This window comes from Canis lupus, chromosome 35, assembly GCF_048164855.1.
Source record: "Canis lupus baileyi chromosome 35, mCanLup2.hap1, whole genome shotgun sequence".
Classification (NCBI taxonomy): Eukaryota; Metazoa; Chordata; class Mammalia; order Carnivora; family Canidae; genus Canis; species Canis lupus.
The window spans coordinates 26793939-26817105 of record NC_132872.1 but is presented as its reverse complement, the minus strand read 5'-3'; the positions used below and the strand labels follow the sequence as shown (position 1 = coordinate 26817105).

General features: G+C 37.2%; 1 protein-coding gene across 18 annotated transcripts in view; it reads left to right on the top strand.

Moving 5' to 3' along the window:
* Positions 1-23167, top strand: part of EPHA6 (EPH receptor A6) — an 872277-nt gene that overhangs the window by 754937 nt on the left and 94173 nt on the right. For 17 of the 18 annotated variants that reach the window (XR_012024450.1, XR_012024449.1, XR_012024448.1 and 14 more), the window contains one exon: positions 13541-13750. Coding sequence is in view for 15 of the 18 variants with exons in the window: in XM_072812315.1 (XP_072668416.1) it covers positions 13541-13750 (210 nt within the window). In the remaining 3 variants the exon portion in view is untranslated. Of the gene's footprint in view, positions 1-13540; positions 13751-20251; positions 22516-23167 lie in introns of those variants that run through there. The other variant, XM_072812321.1, reaches the window with a different exon arrangement.

Here is a 23167-nt window from a genome sequence, read left to right as displayed (position 1 = left end):
ACTTAAAGCAAAGACAACAAAAGTAAAATAAACAAATGGGACTACATCAAACTAAAAAGCTTCTATGTAGCAATAAAAGCCATCAATAAAATGAAAAGTTAATCTATGGAATGGGAGAGAGCATTTGTCAATCATATATTTAGTAAGGGGTTAATGTCCAGAGTATACAAGGAACTCATACAAATCAATAGTAAAAATAATAATAATAAATTAATAGATTTTTTTTTTCAAAGAAGACATACAAATGGCCACCAGGTAGATGAAAAGATGGTTAACATCACTAATTATCAAGGAAATGCAACTCAAAACTACAATGAGATATTACCTCACACCTGTAAGGATGGCTATTATCAAGAAGTAAGAATAAAAACACTGGCAAGGATATGAAGAAAGAGGAGTCCTTGTACACTGTTGGCAAGAATATAAATTGGTGCAGCAAATATGAAAAACAGTATACAGGATTCTCAAGAAATTAGAAATTGAACTATCACATGATCCAGCGATCCCACTTTTGGTATATATCCAAAAGAAATTAAACCATTATCTCAAAGAGATATCTGTACTCCCATGTTCATTGCAGCATTATTTACAACAGCCAGGATATGGAAATAACCTAAGTGTCTGTTGATGGATGAGGGAATTAAGAAAACTGGGAAAATATATAATGGAATATTAATTAACCTTTAAATAAAAGGAAATTCTGCCATTTACCACAACATGGATAAACCTGGAGGACATTATACTAAGCGAAATAAGTCAGACAAAGACAGATACTGCATGGTATCACTTATATGTGAAAACTGAAAAAAAAAGTAAGTAGAACTCAGAAACAGAGAGTACAAAAGAGGTTTCTAAGCGTCGGGGAAGTAGGAGAATAGAGGGGTTTGTAAAAAGGATGCATACATTCTAAGATGAATAAGTGGTAACTATCATTGGTATCACTGCATTTAAAATTGATTTTTGCTGGAGATCCCTGGGTGGCGCAGTGGTTTAACGCCTGCCTTTGGCCCAGGGCATGATCCTGGAGTCCCGGGATCAAGTCCCACGTCGAGCTCCCGGCATGGAGCCTGCTTCTCCCTCTGCCTGTGACACACTCTGCTTCTCTCTCTCTCTCTGTCTATCATAAATAAATAAATAAATCTTTAAAAAAACTTTTGATATTTGCTAAAAGAGTAGAACTTAAATGTCCTTACCTTAAAAGGGTGGGGGGGGGGGTAGGGCTTATTTAACATACATATATATCGCATGTAGCCAAAAAGTGGAGTAACCTAATGTTTATCAACTGATAAATATATAAATAAAATGAACAGAATGTCAGATATCAGGAAAAATAATAAAATACAGAATGAACCTTGAAACATTATATTAAGTGAAAGAAGACAGTCACAAAAGACCATATACTTTACGGCTACACTTAAATGAAATACCCAAAATAGGCAACACTATAGAAAGTTAATTAGTAGTTGCTTAGGGCTTGGTAGGGTAAGTTGGGGGAAATGGGGAACAACGCTCAGTGAGTATAAAGTTTCTTTTGGAAGAAGTCAAACTCTCCCTCTTCGCAGATGACATGATACTGTACATAGAAAACCCAAAAGACTCCACCCCAAGATTGCTAGAACTCATACAACAATTCGGCAGTGTGGCAGGATACAAAACCAATGCCCAGAAATCAGTGGCATTTCTATACACTAACAAAGAGACTGAACAAAGAGAAATTAAGGAGTCAATCCCATTTACAATTGCACCCAAAAGCATAAGATACCTAGGGATAAACCTAACCAAAGAGATAAAGGATCTATACCCTAAAAATTACACAACACTTCTGAAAGAAATTAAGGAAGACACAACGATGGAAAAATATTCCATGCTCCTGGATTGGGAGAATTAATATTGTGAAAATCTCTATGCTACCTAGGGCAATTTACATGTTCAATGCAATCCCTATCAAAATACCGTGGACTTTCTTCAGAGAGTTGGAACAAATCATCTTAAATCAGAAAATAAGCAGAAAAGATCCCGAATAGCCAGGGGAATATTGAAAAAGAAAACCAGAACTGGGGGCATCACAATGCCAGATTTCAGGTTGTACTACAAAGCTGTGGTCATCAAGACAGTGTGGTCCTGGCACAAAAACAGACACATAGATCAATGGAACAGAATAGAGAACCCAGAAATAGGCTCTCAACTCTATGGTCAACTAATACTCGACAAAGCAGGAAAGACTATCCACTGGAAAAGGACAGTCTCTTCAATAAATGGTGCTGGGTAAAATTGGACAGCCACGTGCAGAAGAATGAAACTAGACCATTCTCTTATACCATACACAAAGATAAACTCAAAATGGTTGAAAGATCTAAATGTGAGACAAGAATCCATCAAAATCCTAGAGGAGAACACAGGCAACACTCTGTTTCAACTTGGCCACAGCAACTTCCTGCAAGATACATCCATGAAGGCAAGGGAAACAAAGGCAAAAATGAACTATTGGATCTTCATCAGGATAAATAGCTTCTGCACAGCAAAAGAAACAGTCAACAAAACTAAAAGGCAACCTACAGAATGGGAGAAGGTATTTGCAAATGACCTATCAGATAAAGGGCTAGTATCCAAGATCTATAAAGAACTTCTTAAATGCAACAGCAAAGAAACAAACAATCCAGTCGTGAAATGGGCAGAGACATGAACAGACATTTCTCCACAGAAGACACAGACATGACCAACAAGCACATGAGAAAATGTTCCACATCACTGGCCATCAGGGAAATACAAATCAAAACCGCAATGAGATCCCACCTCACACCAGTGAGAATGATGAAAATTAACAAGACAGGAAACAACAAATGTTGGAGAGGATGTGGATAAAGGGGAACCCTCTTGCACTGTTGGTGGGAATGTGAACTGGTGAAGCCACTCTGGAAAACTGTGTGGAGGTTCCTCAAAGAGTTAAAAATAGATCTTCCCTAGGACCCGGCAATTGCACTACTGAGGATTTACCCCAAAGATACAGATGCAGTGAAACGCCGGGACACCTGCACCCCGATGTTCACAGCAGCAATGTCCACAATAGCCAAACTGTGGAAGGAGCCTCGGTGTCCATCGACAGATGAGTGGATAAAGAAGCTGTGGTCTATGTATACAATGCAATATTACTCAGCCATTAGAAAGGACGAATACCCACCATTTTCTTCGACATTATTGGAACTAGAGGCTATTGTGCTGAGTGAAGTATGTCAATCGGAGAAGGACAATCATCATATGGTTTCACCATACTTTGAATATAAGAAATAGTGAAAATGATTATAAGGGAAAGGAGAGGGTCTGAGTGGGAAACATTGGAGAGGGTGACAAAACATGAGAGGCTTCTAACTCTGGGAAATGAACAAAGCGAAATGGAAGGGGGGGTGGACAGGGGTATGTGGTGACTAGGTGACAGGCACTGAGGAGGGCACTTGATGGGATATGCACTGGGTGTTATATATTGGCAAATTGAATTTAAATAAAAAAATATTTTAAAAAAGGAATAAATACATAGCCTATGAATTCAAAACAACACCTGGGATTGGGTAAAAGCTGTGTGATAACTTAAAATGCAGTGAAGATTGATTATTTAGGAAAAAGAGGACTAGTTTGCATAAACAAGAAACAAGTTTAGGGCAGCCATAGGAACGATAGAAAAAAAAATACATGCAAACAGAAAAGAACTAGATTTTCTCATTATTTCATTATATAGAGTGAATAGGAAGGAAGTTCTTGACAACTTTTGGGAAAATTAAATGAAATCATATGAATTACAAGCCAGGCACAGCACTAATATACAGCAGACAATCCCCTGATTGCTTATTATTCTGATCTTGGTTCAAAAATAACACATTTTTTTTTCTTTTAAAAGGAAAAAGTTCAGTTGTCATCCATGTAGGATGTATGCACCAACAAGACCAGATACAAACAATACCTAGAAATTAGAGACCGATAACATAAAAATATTTTAGGTTTGGAAAATAATGCATATTGCTCTACATCGTTGTTTGGAGATAGTTGTCTTGAAAGGCATTATAGAGAAACATGAAGATTCTCAAGTTGGTTTTAGACATTAGGTAACATTTATGAGTGTTATTAAAATGAACATCGAGCAAAAGACTATTGGACTATATTACCTCATATCGTGTAAGATAAGTAAGAGTTTAGCATAGTACTATATAGTACTTATTTTCACTGTCTTAAAATGTGCAAAGTTATAGCAGTTTTCATGGATATCTGATCTAAAACTATAGCTGCATTGAATACAGGGGTGATGTGACCACATCACAGTGACACAGTCCCCTTTACAATGATGATTCATTGGTCAGTTAAATGAGTAAGCTTATACTACAAATGAAATAAACTTTGTCTTTATATCCACTTATCTCCCCGATAGCTCTCTGATAATATCTCCCAATTCAAGTGCAGAGTAAGGAAAAGAATCCTCCCGTAAAAGAAACATTCTACAGCAAGGGTATCCATTTAAGCAGGCTCTTCTGTATAATTAATGTACAAAAGATAACCTAGCAAAGAGAATCTTTAGTGTTATTAGCGCGTTGTGTTTCCAATCCATCTTCCTGGACAGGGCGCTGTGAGATGAAATCGGCCTCTTCTATCATGTGCCCTACCCACCTCTCCTTTATTAGGACTCTCATAGCCCTTGAGTAGAATTCAAAGCATAAATTCTTTTGGTCTAGAAAGGATTTCACTAAATTTAAAGAGGTGGCCATTTACTTATTAGAAAGGAAGGGGTGTGGTATCATAATTCTCATCAATACAGAATTTCTGCATAGTAGGAAATGTCAATAGACCATCTAAAAACCAAAGAATGCCTCAGCTTTTCTTGTAATTTTAATATGAGTCAGAAAAGTCTCCTCTCACTTGCCTGAAAAAATTACGTGAGCAACATAAACTCCTATATCATAAAAAGAAATCATTATTTAATACCAGGTTGAAATTTAATTTCCTATCTATTATGAGAGTGTCAAGTTCTTTTTCTTTTTCTTTTTTTAAAGGACTACTTTTACCGAGCCCTTTTAGGTTCACAGCAAAATTAAGAAGAAGGTACAGAGATTTCCCATATACCCTCTGCCCCCACACATACAGAGCCCCCCCCCCATTATCATTCCCTCACTAGAGTACATTTGATACAATTGATGAACCTACACTGGTACATCATGATCACCCAAAGTCCGTGGTTTACATTAGGGTTCTTGGTAGTCTACATTCTATGGGTTTGGGCAATTTATAATTACATAAACCCATTATACTACCATATAGCACATATTTTCACTGTCTTAAAAATCCTCTGCACTTCACCTATTCATCCTCACCTCCCCAAACCTTGGCGACCCCTCATCTTTTTACTTTCTTCATAGTTTTGCCTTTTCCAGAATGCCAGAGAGTGGAATCCCACAGTAGGTGTGAAACCAGTCTTTTCAGATTGGTTTCTTTCACTTCCTAACATGCATTTAAGATTCCCCTATGTCTTTTCATGGCTTGATGGTTCAATTCTTTTTAGTGTCGAATAAAATTCCTTTGTCTGCATGCACAACAGTTTTGTTTATCCATTCTCCTACTGAAGGACATCTTGGTTGCTTCCAAGTTTGGGCAATGATAATTAAAATGTCTTTTGAGTGTTTATAGCTGCAGGCTTTTATGGGGATTTAAGTTTTCAACTCCCTCGGGTAAGTGCCAGGGAGGGCAAGAGCTGGATCACATAAGGAGAGTATGTTTAGTTTTGTAAGAAACCCCCAAACCATCTTCCAAAGTGGCTGTACCATTTTTTTTGCATTCCTACCAGAAATGAAGGAGAGTTCCTGTGGCTTCGCATCTTCACCAACATTTAGTGTCATCAGTATTACCAGTTTTGGTCATTCAAGTAAGGTGGCATCTCATTACTTCAATTTGCATTTTGTTGATGACATATAGTGTGAAGCACCCTTTCATGTCTTTATTTATCATCTCTGTATCTTTCGTGGAGTGCCTGTTAAGGCCCATTTTAAATCGGCTTGTTTTCTTACTGTTGAACTTTAAGAGTTCTTTGTATGTTTCAGGTAACTCCTTTATCTGATGTGTTTTTTGCAAACATTCCCCCCCACCCCCACCCCGCCCTCAATCTGTGGCTTGTCTTCTCATTCTCTTGACATTGTCTTTTGCAGAGCTGAAGTTTTAAATTTTAATGAAATCCAGCTTATCAGGTTTTTTCTTTCTTTCTTGGATTGGTCTTTGTAGTTGTATCTAAAAAAAATCTGTGACATTTCCAATGTCATCTAGGTTTTTCTCTTAAAATCAGGTCAAAATGAATGGATCACAGACCTCAATGTAAAACACAAAATTATAAAACTTACATTGAAGTCTGTGATCCATTTTGACCTGATTTTTGTGAAGGGTGTAATGTACTGTGTCTAGTTTTTTTTTGTTTTTTGTTTTGTTTTCGTATTTATTTTTTGCATGTGGATATCTGGTTGTTCTAGCACCATTTGCTGGAAAGATAATTTTTGCTCCAAGGCATTGCCTTTGCTCTTGATCAAAGACTAGTTGACTATGTTTATTATAGACTTTCTATTCTGTTCCATTGACCTGTTTGTCTATTCTCGCACCCATAGTACACTGTCTTGATTCCTGATTACATCTGGAAGTCAGGTGTTATCAGTCTTTCAACTATGTTCTTTTTCAATACTGTATTAGCCATTATAGGTCGTTTGCCTCTACATATAAACTTTAGAGTCAGTTTGTTGATATACACAAAATAACTTACTAGGATTTTAACTGGGATTGCATTGAACATATATACCAAATAGGAAAGAACTGACGTTTTAATAATAGGGTTTCCTTAATCAAGAACATGGAAAATATCTCCACTTATTTAATTCTTCTTAGATTTTATTAGAATTTAGGTTTTCCTCATTTGGTCTTGTACATATTTTGTTAGATTTATACCTAAGTATTTCATTTTGTGCTAATATAAACGGTATTGTGTTTTTAATTTCCAATTCCATTTGTTCATTGCTGAAATGTAGGAAAGCAATTGACTTTTGTATATTATATATTAACTTTGATTCTGCAACCTTGCTATAATTGCTTGGTATTCTATTTTTTGTCCATTCTTTCAGATTTTCTACATAGATAACATGTTATCTGTGGCTAAGGATAGTTTTATTTTTTCCTTACTAATTTGTATATTTCCCCCCCTTTTCTTCACTTTACTCAGCATATTACCCTCCAGTTCTATCCACTTTGAAGCAAATGGTGATTATTCATCCTTTCTAATGGCTGAGTAATATTGCATTGTGTATATAGACCACAGCTTCTTTATCCACTCATCTGTCGATGGACACCGAGGCTCCTTCCACAGTTTGGCTATTGTGGACATTGCTGCTGTGAACATCGGGGTGCAGGTGTCCCGGCGTTTCACTGCATCTGTATCTTTGGGGTAAATCCTCAGTAGTGCAATTGCCGGGTCCTAGGGAAGATCTATTTTTAACTCTTTGAGGAACCTCCACACAGTTTTCCAGAGTGGCTTCACCAGTTCACATTCCCACCAACAGTGCAAGAGGGTTCCCCTTTATCCACATCCTCTCCAACATTTGTTGTTTCCTGTCTTGTTAATTTTCATCATTCTCACTGGTGTGAGGTGGGATCTCATTGCGGTTTTGATTTGTATTTCCCTGATGGCCAGTGATGTGGAACATTTTCTCATGTGCTTGTTGGTCATGTCTGTGTCTTCTGTGGAGAAATGTCTGTTCATGTCTCTGCCCATTTCACGACTGGATTGTTTGTTTCTTTGCTGTTGCATTTAAGAAGTTCTTTATAGATCTTGGATACTAGCCCTTTATCTGATAGGTCATTTGCAAATACCTTCTCCCATTCTGTAGGTTGCCTTTTAGTTTTGTTGACTGTTTCTTTTGCTGTGCAGAAGCTATTTATCCTGATGAAGATCCAATAGTTCATTTTTGCCTTTGTTTCCCTTGCCTTCATGGATGTATCTTGCAGGAAGTTGCTGTGGCCAAGTTGAAACAGAGTGTTGCCTGTGTTCTCCTCTAGGATTTTGATGGATTCTTGTCTCACATTTAGATCTTTCAACCATTTTGAGTTTATCTTTGTGTATGGTATAAGAGAATGGTCTAGTTTCATTCTTCTGCACGTGGCTGTCCAATTTTACCCAGCACCATTTATTGAAGAGACTGTCCTTTTCCAGTGGATAGTCTTTCCTGCTTTGTCGAGTATTAGTTGACCATAGAGTTGAGAGCCTATTTCTGGGTTCTCTATTCTGTTCCATTGATCTATGTGTCTGTTTTTGTGCCAGGACCACACTGTCTTGATGACCACAGCTTTGTAGTACAACCTGAAATCTGGCATTGTGATGCCCCCAGTTCTGGTTTTCTTTTTCAATATTCCCCTGGCTATTCGGGATCTTTTCTGCTTATTTTCTGATTTAAGATGATTTGTTCCAACTCTCTGAAGAAAGTCCACGGTATTTTGATAGGGATTGCATTGAACATGTAAATTGCCCTAGGTAGCATAGAGATTTTCACAATATTAATTCTCCCAATCCAGGAGCATGGAATATTTTTCCATCGTTGTGTCTTCCTTAATTTCTTTCAGAAGTGTTGTGTAATTTTTAGGGTATAGATCCTTTATCTCTTTGGTTAGGTTTATCCCTAGGTATCTTATGCTTTTGGGTGCAATTGTAAATGGGATTGACTCCTTAATTTCTCTTTGTTCAGTCTCTTTGTTAGTGTATAGAAATGCCACTGATTTCTGGGCATTGGTTTTGTATCCTGCCACACTGCCGAATTGTTGTATGAGTTCTAGCAATCTTGGGGTGGAGTCTTTTGGGTTTTCTATGTACAGTATCATGTCAGAGTTTTGATCAGGAATGGATGCTGTATTTTGTCAAATGCTTTCTCTGCGTCTATTGAGTGGATCATATGGTTCTTGTTTTTTCTCTTGATGTGATCTATCACATTGATTGTTTTACGAGTGATGAACCAACCTTGCATCCTGGGGATAAAACCAACTTGGTCATAGTGAATAATTCTCTTACTGTATTGTTGGAGCCAATTGGCTAGTGTCTTGGTGAGAATTTTTGCATCCATGTTCATCAGGGATATTGGTCTATAATTCTCCTTTTTGGTGGGGTCTTTTGGAATCAAGATGATGCTGGCCTCATAAAATGAGTTTGAAAGTATTCCCTGTGTTTCTATCCTTCAAAACAGCTTTAGTAGAATAGGTATTATTTTTCTTCTTTAAATGTTTGGTAGAATTCCCCTGGGAAGCCATCTGCCCCTGGACTTTTGTCTCTTGGGAGGTTTTTGATGACTGCTTCAATTTCCTCCCTGGTTATTGGCCTGATCGGGTTTTCTATTTATTCCTGTTCCAGTTTTGGTAATTTGCGGGTTTCTAGAAATGCATCCATTTCTTCTATTTTGCCTAATTTGTTGGCATATAGCTGCTCATATGTTTTTAAAATCGTTTTTCTTTTCTTGGTTGTGATCTCTTTCATTCATGATTTTATTAACTTGAGTCTTCTTTCTTTTTAATAAGGCTGGGTAGAGGTTTATCTGCTTATTAATTCTTTCAAAGAACCAGCTCCTGGTTTTGTTGATCTGTTCTGTAGTTCTTCTGGTCTCTATTTGAGTTCTGCTCTAATCTTATTATCTTTCTTCTTCTGCTTGGTTTAGGCTTTGTTTGCTGTTCTTTCTCCAATTCCTTTAGGTTTGAGGTTAGCTTCTGTATTGGACCTTTTTTCCAATTTTTTGAGGGAGGCTTGTTTTGCGATGTATTTCCCTTTTAGGACCACTTTTGTTGTATCCCACAGATTTTGAATGGTTGTATTTTCATTTTCATTAGTTTCCATAAATCTTTTTAATTCTTCTCTAACTTCCTGGTTGACTCATTCGCTGTTTAGTAAGATGCTCTTTAACCTCCATGTGTTTGAATTTCTTCCAAATTATTCTTGTGATTGAGTTCAATTTTCAAAGCATTGAATATATGCAGGGGAGGATCCCAATCTTTTGGTATCAGTTGAGACCTGATTTGTGACCCAGTATGCAGTCACAATATGTTTTCAGTTGCATTCAGATGAAATGTTCTATATATATGTGTGAAATCTATTTGGTCCAGTGTATCATTCAAAGCCCTTGTTTCTTTGGTGATGTTCTGCTTTGAAGTTCTGTCATTTGATGAGAGTGCTGTGTTGAAATCTCCTACTATTAGTGTATTATTATCTAAGTATCTCTTTACTTTGGTTATTGATATCCTTGGCGGCTCCCACATTAGGGAAATAAATATTCATAATTGGTAGGACTTCTTGTTGGATAGACCCTTTAAGTATGACAGTGTCCCTCTTCATCTTTTAGTACAGTCTTTGGTATAAACTCTAATTTATCTGATACAAGGATTGCTACCCCAGCTTTCTTTTGAGGACAATTTGGTAAATTGTTCTCCACCCCTTCATTTTCAGTCTGGAGGTGTCCTTAGTTCTAAAATAAGTCTCTTGTAGACAGCAAATACATGGGTCTTGCTTTTTTATCCAGTCCGATAACCTGTGTCTTTTCATGGGATCATTTAGCCCATACACGTTCAGAGTAACTATTGAAAAACATGAATTTAGAGTCATCGTATTACCTATTCAGTCCTTGTTTTTCTGGATTGTTTCTTTGGGCTTCCTTTTTCTTTTACAGTGTCCCCCTTAATATTTCTTACAGAGCCAGTTTGGTGATCACATATTCTCTCAGTTTCTTCCTATCCTGGAAGCTCCTTCTCTCTCCTATTCTGAATGAGAATCTGGATAAAGTATTCTTGGCTGCATGTTCTTCTCATTTATACCCTGAATATATCCTGCTAGCCCTTTCTGGCCTACCAGGTCTCTGTGGAGAGGTGTGCTGTTATTCTGATATTTCTCTCCTTATAAGTTAAGAATCTCTGATCTCTTCGCTGCTTTAAGGATTTTCTCTTTATCTTTGAAATTTGCAAGTTTCACTATTAAATGTTGAGGTGTTGAATGGTTTTTATTTATTGGGGGGGGGGTGTACCTCTCTATCTCCTGGATCTGAATGCCTATTTTCTTCCCCAGATTAGGGATGTTCTCAGCTATGATTTGTTCAAATACACTTTGTGGTCCTATGCCTCTCGTCCTCTTCTGGAATTCCAATAAAACATATGCTCTTCCTTCTCAAGCTACCATTTATTTCCCTAAGCCTTTCCTCGTGGGCTCTGCATTGTTTGTTTTGTTTTCCTCAGCTTCCTTGCTTTCCATCAACTTGTCTTCTATGTCACTTACTCTCTCTTCCACCTCATTACCTCTAGCAGTTAGACCATCCAGTTTGGATTGCAACTCAGTTAATCTGTTTTTAATTTTGGCCTGATTAGATTTCAATTCTGTAGTAACAACGTCTCTAGAGTACTTTATGCTTTTTTCCAGAGCCCCCAGTAGCTTTATAATTATACTTCTGAATTGAATTTCTGACATCATATTTAAATCCAAATTCTGTAACTGTGGCAGAGAGTACCGTTTCTGGTTCTTTCTTTTTTGGTGAATTCTTCCTTCTCGTCATTTTGTCCAGTGCAGAGTGGCTGTATGAGCGAGCTGAGTCAAAAATACCAACCACAATCATACACCCTAGATGATTCCAAAGAGGTCAGAGACCAGAAAATAAAAGAACAGAACAAAATAAAACAAAATGACCACTAAAGTGAAAACAAATTGTAAAAAAAAGTAGTAGTAGAAATAAAAAACCAAAAACAAAGAAAAAAAAAAGAGAAAAAAAAAAAAAAACAGGATCATGGTGGTGAGGAAGTGGTAGTGGAGAATATAATCTACCTGAGGGGTCCTAGAGGGTGATCCTCTTGTTTCTGAGTGTATTTTGTTCTGTATGTTAGAAAATGCTCTATCCAAAATTTATATAAACCAACAATACTTATAGAAAGACTCAACACTCTCCACAAAAACATAAACAAGATAAAAGAGGGGGGCAGAGTGGGAAGGAAGGGAGTATAATCTCACAGAATGAACCAGCACAATATTCCACTTGGTTCCGGGTGTATGTTGGTCGTGTTTTAGAAGGTACTAACTTCCACCATTGTAAAACAAAATGAGACAGAAAAAAACAAAAAATACCCATTTCGTATATCTACAAAAATTAAATTGAATACGTTGAAGGGAATCCAGAAGTGAAAAATATGTATCTATGACATGTAATTGTAGAAATATGAATGTCAAAACAAAAAAAGTTTAAAAACAAAGAGTCGGTAAAATATTGTAGTTAAGGTGGGAAAAGAGAAATGATTGGAAATTTAAGCCTGATATAAAAATGAGTTGAAATGAAAAAAAAAAAAAAGCCCCTCTAGTTGTATGTTCTATTTTCTCTCAGTCCTGGAGCTTTCCAGCGCTGCTCAGCTCCTAAACTCGCTCTTCCCCGTCCTTGCAGCGGGCCTCCTGGGGGCGGGGCCTGCTGCGCTGGTTCCCAGGTGTGAGCACCTGCGGAGTTGCCCTGCCCCGCCCCGCCGGGGGGGGGGGGGCGGCTCCGTGAGCTGTGGATCCCGCGAGACCTTGTTCCCCGAGGCCCCGCCCCTCCCAGGGGCCAGGGGAGACACCGCGATGGCGGTGCCGGGTCTCCAGCCCTGGGGCCAGCTGCCCCTGAGTAACTACCCGCCGCTCCAGGTCCGCACTGGCCTGGCGCCCCGGGACAGGTGGCCCTGACCTGCACCGCGGGAGCGTCCCCGCCATCCTGGGCCCTCTCGGCCTCCGCGGGCGCCGGGCGGAACCCGCCAGCCCTCCCCCGAGGTCCGCCGCGGTTGGCCGTGCGCTTCCCGCGGGGGCTGCTCCTCTTGTAGCGACGCCGAGGCCTGGAGGCTTCCCTGCGATCCCGGCTCAGCCGACTTCCCCGCGGAGCCCTCTTCTGACCGGAAATTCCAGGGACTGGTAAGGTCCTGGCGCGTCCCGGGCTGCACTTCCGGCTCGGGGCTGCGCTTCCGGCCGAGGCTCTCCTCTTCCGCTGGAGCCGGGCGCCTCGCGGGCCGCCCCCACTCCAGTTCCCTCCCACTTTCTCCGCCCTCCTACCCCGATAGGAGCAGAGGCCCTCCTCTCGGTGGCGTCCGACTGTTCTCCCCTTACGTCTCAGGTCCAATTGGTCCGTGTTCAGGATGGTGTGGAAGCCCCGAGGGTGAGTTAGCGGCGCGGGGTTAGAGCCCCAGGAGTTAGGGCCGCGCCGCCATCTTGCCCCGCCCCCATCCCGTCCCGGGTCTGTCGTCCTTCTGCCCACCTGTACGGCAGGTGCATAGGTCGCAGCTACCGGACGTGAATTCTGTTCTCGCGGTGGTCGTGGCTGCTCCCTAATTTGACTTAGGTCCCCCTTGATATTTAAAGTTTTTGAAATCAGATTTTCTCGAAGTTAATTTGATTGGTTCTCTTGTATCCTTTGTTCGTCAGCTCGTCCACGGTTTTGCTTGATGCTGCACACACACACACGTCCTACGTTAAAATAAATCAATGTAAACAACTGTGATTGTCTTTCAGAAACACGATGGCCATTTCACAGTCATCCAGTTGGTCGGTATGCTCCGAGGCATCGCCTCAGGGATGAAGTATCTCTCTGATATGGGCTATGTCCATCGAGATCTGGCAGCTAGGAATATATTGGTCAACAGCAACTTAGTATGCAAAGTGTCTGATTTTGGTCTGTCCCGGGTGCTGGAAGATGACCCAGAAGCTGCTTACACAACAACTGTAAGTTTACATGTCCTTTTCCAGCATAAGTTGCTTACTTGTGTTGTTTTCAATATTATTAGAATAATTCTGTTTTTTTTCTAATTTTCTGCTCGCACGTGTTCTAAATTTAACATCATCAACGGAAAAGTATTTGCTTTTTTCTGAGTGCCTCGTCAAAAAACAAAACAACAACAAAAAACTTAGGTCTGTTTGACTGTTTTCTTTCTCCCCTTGTACTGGGACTTTAATATCATGCTTGAGGCCCGTGTTTTCACTGCCCTCACAACAAAGCTGCCTTTGCTTGACGTATTCTTGATGCTTAACAATTATCTCCTTTAAATGGAGTTCTGTATAGGCCAGTGGTGAATCAGTTGCATCAGTGCTAGTGAAGAAGCAATGGTTATAAAATCACTTTTTCCCCCTCACAGCAAATGTTATGTAATGAGCTGATCATACTTCCAGATGAACAAGATGGGTTTCTCTGGGCACATATTAGTACACTCTAAACTTTTTTTGAATGATTCTTGGGGAGAATACGAGCAGGAATAAGAGGCTAAAACTTGAGAACCAAACTGTCATCTGTAGATTATACAATTCCAATTTAACTCATGAATACTCTAAGCATTTCTGAATGCCCCAAAACCAGTGCATTCCACTGACCTTTTTGGTTATTGTTTCAAGGATTTCAATCTCAGAGTCTTTCTTCAGCTGTCTGAAAGCTAATAATTTGTACAACTATCCTCTCTCCTGTTATTTTTGAAACAAAACCTTCACCATCAGCTCATTTGACAGTCACCTTCAGTGAAGAGTAAGATTATTGAAGATGTTTTTACCCTCTCCTCTTTCTCCAACCTTATACATTATTGTAAAAGAGGCAAATCCATTATTTAGTTCCCTTTTATTTCATTTTCTATGAGATTGTTTTGAAACCTCACCATATTCAATTACTCCAGAAGAGATGCAAGTTTAACATTATGAATGAAACGTATTATGCTCTCACTATGCTTGCACTGTAGAAATGCTCTGTATTACTTTATTGTTGATATTTTCACTAATTTTTTCCAACAAAGAATTATAGTGCTAAGGAAAATAAATTAATCTCTGAGAGCCTGACACATAAGGTAGCAGCATCTATTGATCTTTTAATTTGACCAAAAACCTTCATAAAAATAAAAATCTAGCATGTCTGAAAATAAATTGTTCATTTCAGGGAAAGCACTATTTCCAACTCCATTTTCTAATTGGAAAATGTCATAATTTTTTCCATTTTTTTCAAGGCTTTTCTTTTTATAAATGTGTAACTTGAAGCAACTTTTCAAGTTACAGAACAACGTAGATAAGATTTTTCTATTACGCATTTTATTTCCAACCTTGAAGAATAGTGTTTAAAATTATTGTATAAATTTTATACAGTATAATATTTATAAAAATTCCAACAAATATGGTCTAAAAGAGCAAAATCATATGGAATAAAGAGTAGAAATACGATGTAACTATTATACTCTATGTATGCCTATATGATATACATGAAATTCCTATTAAATCATATTTTAACTGCTATCTAAAATGGGAAGCTCATACCTAAACTTGATACTAATAAAATTGGCAGAGTAACCCAAATTTTGAAGCATATGTAAGTTTTATTGTGTCAGATTTGAAATCCAGCTTCCAGGCATGTTCTTCTGTCTAACATGATTATAGAGACTGAGAGGCCTCGAACAGTGCTATTTTAATTTAAATCTGACTACAAAATTAAACATCAGGTTAGGTAACCAGAATATTAATGCTCTAAAATGCCTCTTAAAAGCTATAAATTATGTCTCAATTAAGAAATAACATTCTGAATTTAAGAAGCATCAGTTGAATGGTAAATAATATGAGTACTTTTTGAAAATTATTTTTATTTTTTTTATTCCTGTGTAAGTAATGTACAGTGTTATATTGGGTTTAGGTGTATAATACAGTGATTCATTGATTCTATACATTTCTCAGTGTTCATCACAATAAGTATACTCTTGGGCAGCCCTGGTGGCTCAGCGGTTTAGCACCGCCTTCCACCCAGGGCGTGATCCTGGAGGCCCGGGATCGAGTCCCTCGTCGGGCTCCCTACATGGAGCCTGCTTCTTTCTCTGCCTGTATCTCTGCCTCTCTCTCTCTCTCTCTCTCTCTCTCTCTCTGTGTGTGTGTTTCTCATGAATAAATAAATAAATCTTAAAAAAAAAAAAAAACAATAAGTATACTCTTAATTCCCTTCGCCTATTTCACTCATCCCCCCCATCCAACCCCCCTCTGGTAACCACCAATTTGTTTTCTGTATTTAATTGTCTGGGTTTTTTGTCTCTTCTTTGTTTTGTTTCTTAAATTCCACATATGAATGAAATCATATGGCACTTGTCTTTCTCAGACTGACTTATTTTACTTAGCAGTATACCTTCTAGATCCATCATGCTGTTGCAAATGGCAAGATTTCATTATTTTTCTTATAACTGAGTAATATTCCATTGTATGTATATACCACACCTTCTTTATCCATTCATCTACCATCAGACACTTCAGTTGCTTCTTGGCTATTTTAATTAATGCTGCAATGAACACAAGGGTGCATATATCTTTTCCAATTAGTGTTTTCATATTTTTAAGTAAATACCTAGTACTGAAATTACTGGATCATGTGGTATTTCTGTTTTTAAATGACTATACCACTCTGCATTCCCACCAACAGTGCACAAGGGTTCCTTTTTCTCCACATCCTCACCAACACCTGTTGTTTTTTGTGTTTCTGATTTTAGCCATTCCGACAAATGTGAGATGATATCTTATTGTGGCATTGATTTGCATTTACCTTATGATGAGTGATATTGAGCATCTCTTCATGTGTATATCGGCCATTTGTATGTCTTCTTTAGAGAAATGTCTGTTCGTGTCTTCTGCCTATTATTTGGCTTTTTTTTTTTTTTTTTTTTTGGTGTTGAGTCATATTAAGTTCTTTATATATTTTGAGAATTAACCCCATATGAGATATATCATTTGCAGATATCTTCACCCATTTGGTACATTGTCTTTTTGTTTTGTTGATTATTTCCTTTACTGTGCAAAAACTTTTTATTTTTATATAGTCCTGATAGTTTAAATTTGCTTTTATTTCCCTTGCCTTGGGAGACATATCTAGAAAAATATTGCTATGGCCAATGCCAAAGAATTATAACCTGTGCTCTCTTCTAGGATTTTTATGGTTTCAGGTCTCACATTTAATTCTTTCATCCATTTTGAGTTTATTTTGTACATGGTTTAAGAAAGTGGTCCAGTTTCACTCTTTCGCATATAGTTCAGTTTTCCCAACACTCATTGTTGAAGAGACTGTAATTAAGAACTTTAAAAAAAATCTCAGAAATACCTGTTTAAAGGCTCCTAGGGTACAAGATATCATACTTGGTTTTATACTGAATATGACAATTTAATACTTGAAATAGCAGCATTCTTGCCTTCAAAGAGCTTACACTTTTATAGAATGCCCTCATACTTTTTAGCTGTTCAGTGCATTAAATGTTGACATACAGGTCTGAATAAAGAAATATGGAAGTACCAAAAAGAAGAGGTCTGGAGAAGACTTTACAAAAAGCTAAAATTTGAACCAAATATTTAAAAAATTTTGTTAGACTGTTGGGGAATTCACATATAGGAAACCAAAAAAAAGAAAAAGATATGGAAATTTGGGGAAGTGAATAGACATGTTGATGGAAATGTGGAAAGTTTAGAATGGGGGAGAATAGTAGTGGACAACCCAGATTTCTAAGGTATAATGGCAAAGTTAGTTGGGTGGTACTTCAAGAAATTTGAAGGTTTTCTATAGAAATTAAAAGACAGACATTGATTTATTTAAATAGAAGAATGACAAAAACACATGCATGTCTTAGAAGATACTATTGACAACAGTATGAAGGAGAGAAGGATTGAAGGACAGGAGGACTGGCTATAGGAAACCAGTTAAGGAATTATTGCTATAGGCCAGAAAGGCCATGTGGCTTTAATTAGAGCAGTGGCAATTGGAATAAAGAAGAAGGTAGAGAAATGAAAAACATATTATGAATATACAATTTACAAGAATCAGTAACTAATGAGATATGAATTATAAAAAGGAAGAAGGGTTTAAAGATGACACCAGTATTTTTAGATTAAACAACTCGTTGAATGAGATGCTATTCATCAATTCAGAGAATCCCTGTTAGAGATGGCCTGGCTAATGGCATTAGATTTCAAAGCAAAATTATAACAAAGGGTCATAGGCACAGTGTTTCAAAGTCATCAAGATAATGGCAGATTGAGCATTGGCATTCTGTTGCAATTGTGTGTAAAATGTTTAGTTTATATATACTTAGGCTCCAAATTCTTTTTGTATTTCCTTTTTAAAAAGGAGTGAGATGCTTAGAAAACTTTACTGCCTAGTGAAGATATATTATAATTCAAACAAACTCTGTATAACAAAATACAGGAGAAGAGTCATTTATATGAAATTATTCTTTGTTTTATAAAACCATTTACACGAAAATAACTTTAAAGAGTAAGCTCCCTTGATACATTTTTAAAGTATAATTTTATTTTTTAAGGTGTTATCTATATTTAACTTTCTTAGAATATATCTTCTACCTTAAACAATTTTGATTTTTTTTCACTTACTAGATAGCTGTAATTGTTACTTCTTCATTATTTATGTGTGTTTTTATAATCTGCATTAGGAAGGGTCTGGAGAAAAGGGGGGCTTGTGAAGGGTTTTAAAAACAGGAAGACATGGATAAAGATCTTTTTGTAGTCTTCAAGAAAATAATTCTTTTTTTCAGTTTGTATTTTTTTTTAAGATTTTATTTATTTATATTTGAGAGATAGAGAGAGGCAGAGACATAGGCTGAGGGAGAAGTAGGCTCCATGCAAGAAGCCAGATGTGGGACTTGATCCTAGGATTCCGGGGTCACGACCCAAGCTGAAGGCAGATGCTCAACTACTGAGCCGCCTAGGAGCCCCAAGAAAATAATTCTTAGAATAAAAGTATGCCTCATGGAAACAGTACCCTCCTAATCAAAACAGGAGCAGAATAGATAGATATTTTCCTTTAAGATGACTTTGCCAATTTACAGAGCCACATACCACAGCAAAGAGCAATAAGGACTGCTAAAAAGACAGTCTGTAAAGTTAGAGTGACCAGTGTGAAGCCGGTACTGGGTATAGCATTGGACTGCTCAGCAGATGAGCAGAATGCCCATTGGAGCCAGAGTGACCAGACCAGAAAGAGATGTGACAAGAGAGATTACTTTGCCAACAATTAGTAAGTCCTTTGTGCCTTATTTAGAAGATATGTATATATATGTATATGTAATACATAAGAACATATTATTTACATTATAAAATATGCTAAAGTAAATAGAAGAATGAGATTTACAACAAATTTAAGTAGAAATTCTACTATGTCTTCCTATAACTTAAGAGCATATTACATGTTCTGTTTCAGATGTAAGACCTGTTCATTCAGCATGTACTCAACAGGGTTTATTATGGAGTTGCCATACTTAAGGCCCATATTGGTCTCCTTGGAGAGCCAAAAACTAAACATAAAGGGATTCTTTAGAATGGATAAATCACTACACAGAGGGTGGATCAAGAGTAACCAAATACAGTAAAACATAAGAGGTGTGCAGATACCTGACTTCCTGAAGTGAATGTTTAAATCTTGAGACATGTCTAGCTTTAAAAACAAATATTTTTGATAAAGGTGAGACAAAAATTATTTCAGATCATTCACTATTCTGCTTTAATATGAGTAATTAAGATTTGCCTGGAGAGTATGTTTAACCTGATAAAACATACTCAGAGTTTTCACTCGTTTTTGTATATTTTAAATAAAAGAGTTACTGTAAAAAGTTATACAGTAAAAAAAAAAAAATTAAATGCTTTTACCTAAAATCGTATAATATCTGATGCAGTGACTAAAAGAACTTGTACTGAGAAATGTTTCTAGTTTCTTATGTTGAAAAATAAAACTTTACCTTTAGAAATCTACTCCATCAGGTCATGGGTAGTGTATAGGTGATGTGCTAAGATAAAGCTTTTGGTAAAATTTATCTTACACTAAGTCTACCCTCAATGAACCAGGGCCAACTTGAAGAATGATTTTTATTTCAATTGTTCCTTCAGATTTAGCCAAGCTGAAAATGGAGGGGGTATGATTGCTTCAGGCACAAAGGCAGACCACTTAGGTAGATTATTTTGAAGCTGTTAGCCCCCAGAGAAGCAACATACAGTAGCATAAATAGAATATAAAAAGAGGATCCTGCACAGGATTCACTGAAAAATTAAAGGAAAGGAAATGACAGTTTCTTCTAGGTAAATGTAAATTCAGCAGTCTGAGTAAAAAGGAAAAAAGTGAGAAAAATAGCAATGTTATCAGAATGCTGTAATGTGAAGATTTGAATAAGTTTGTTTTTTTTTTTTTTTTCAATAAAACGGTGATGAACAAATAAACCTTGGAAGAATGAAAAACAATAAAATCCTGGTGAGAAGAACCAAATTCATCACTAAGAAAAGAATTACGCCATTTGGGAAAAACAACTAAAGGACTCTTCACAAAAAAATAGTTCTCACATGGCAGACACTATGATAGCAGTCAGTCAAAATCAGTCTAATACAGAGGCCATTACAATTAGCTGAAGAGGAAGAAATCAATGTGCCAATATTAGGTTTCCTAATTTCAAAGGAAAAAACGTGCCCTTGAGCCAGCAAGAGTTTGATAGATTAATTCATGAGAAGAAAGTCTGACAGTTTTTATTTACCTTTGTCAATATAAGCTTTTTGTAAAGGAAATTCTAATGATCTGATATGTAGTAGCTATATTCTCAGAAATGAGTGTCTCTACACTTTGAGCCCAAATGCCAGAAAGCAAATCCCCAACTGTGGGGATGAAAGGGCAACAAAGCTTTATACTAAACCAAAGAGAACGTTTGTTAAATGCAAAGCAAGAATCTTCCTCATTAACTGTTCAGGAGGTGAATGGCACACACACAGGCTGAGAGACCCAAAATCTTAATGGTAGTGTCTGCAGTGGTGATATCGAAGGACACAAAACTTCTTTGAAATATACTGTTTGAGTGAATTGACAGTGGCAGATCTTGAGCAAAATATGGAAGTGGGAATCAACAATACCAGAGGAAATTAATATTTAAAGAATCGTTTCCTGAAAAAGCCTCATCTCTGAAGCTTAGGAAACAACAGTTTGTGATCATTACAGAGCTGTTTATAGTAAAACAAATGAAAAAGATTTGAAGATTATGGGACACAGAGGAGAAAAGTACTGAACGAACAGATAGCTCTATCAGAAATCCAGAAGACAGAGGGGACCATCTAGCTAAATCGTGCATCCCGTTAAGAAGCCAAGCCATGCTTTGGGGAAATCTCCATTTGCCATTTGTGCAGAGCATCTACAAAACCAAGCACTCCATCTTTCCCATATGCATTTTAAAGAAAAGTCCCTTAAACCTGGAAAGGCATTTTTTTTTTTTTGACCTGGAAAGACATTATTGAAGATAAGAGACCACTGAGAAACTTCTTGTTTAGCACTCAAAGTTTGGTGTATGACTTTCGAGTAATTTCTTTTGTTAAAGTAATGAGTTCCTTTAGATTTGTGTAAAGCCCTGGAGAACAGGAGAGCTACCATTTACATTTTTGTAAGGCTTTCCAGCACCTAAAATAATATGCTATTTAATGACTGCTTCATTAATTGCTGATAATTAAACCAATAAGAAAAGGGTAGGAAGTGACTGAAACTCTAAGAACAATTTTTTTCGGTAAAATTATATTTATTTCTCCTCTGATATCACTGTTAATCACAAACCATCAACTAAGTGAGCCTAAAATAATCCTTAATGCATCAGAAAGAGGTGAAAAAATTGCAATGGAAAGCAACAAATGTAACAGACATTGAAGCACTTACAACAAAGAGTCACAGAGGGGAAAATTCTGTTTTGAAGTCTCTGAACACATCCGGTTGAAAGTTTTGAGCACAAAAGGATGCTTACAGCAGAGATAAGATACAAGACATGGTTCATAAAATCACATAATACATAAAATTCTAATACCTACAAACATCTGAAATACATCCAGTCCTTCTAACCTAAATGCTAATCGATGAGGAATAATCAAATGCCAGTCACAGTTCTCAGAGTATTCAACCTACACCTGATGATTAACCAAGAACCACAGGAAACACCAGGCATTGTTTGTGTTTGTGTTAGTAACATCCAAAACTGCCTCATTCAGAGTTAGTCTCCCTGCTCCCAGTGATTTTAGGACAAATCCAGGCTAAGTGGATTTACCGAGAAAGATCAATCAGCAGATGTTCAGTAAGCAGAAAGTACAGTGCTCACTGGCCCGTCTTGTGTGTGTAGAAAAAAGACAAAGTAAGACAATGAACACAGAGCTGCTGACTTTAAATCTAGAATTCCAAAGATACCACCTGGAGAAATAGTCATTACTAATGCTTAATTACGAGTTTCATCTCTGATGTTGTAAGAATGCTTTCTTTTGTTGTTGTTGACCATAAAAACTAGAAAGAAAAACATTATAAATGCCAAATAAATCACATGAAAGCTCTGGAGAAAAGCCTACTTATTCCCAGTGTAAAAAGCTTCCCATCAATAGCAAATAAATTGATAAAGGGTTCCAGTTATTTATACTGTTCCTAGTTGACCCTGTTAGCTGCTGACTCAACCTCTTGTGTCATCTCTTCCTTGCTAATAAAATCGGGGTGCTTGTAATGAGCTCAGGTCTCAGAAATAAACCATGATGTATATAAACCAGTTATATTTATACCATTCCCCTTTGACACTTAAATTTTACACACTGGTCACTTAAAAGTAAAGTGAGAATGACAACTCCTGAAAAAATTTCTGGTTGAGGTCTCACAGAAATAATATTGAATAAAGGCAACAAGCTTAAGGAGACAAACCCAAAGCTGAGGATGGCCAAGAAGTAAAATAAAAAGAACTTAGTTCGTGATGCGAGGATATATGAGCATTTGACCACAAAGAGCCTAGTTCTCCAATGAAATTGTGCTTCTGTGTCAATACAACCATTTGTGGTGTACAAGCGGAAACCACTTACTCCAATTATTTTCTTATAATTTAATGAAATGTCTTATTTGCTTGGGTTCCTGAGAATTGGGCATCTATAATTCTGTGAATGGTAATCCAAAGACATTCTGATACAGTAGCCAATAGATAGAAAAACTTCCATATTAATAGAGTATGTAAATAGAAAAATGACAAAGTGAATGTTTAACTATCACGTCCATCATACAAACTGAACAGACTAAGCAGGCTGTAAGTATACAGTTAGTTTGAAGGTGCAGTTATCATGATTTATTCATTTAACACATATTTATTAATATTATTA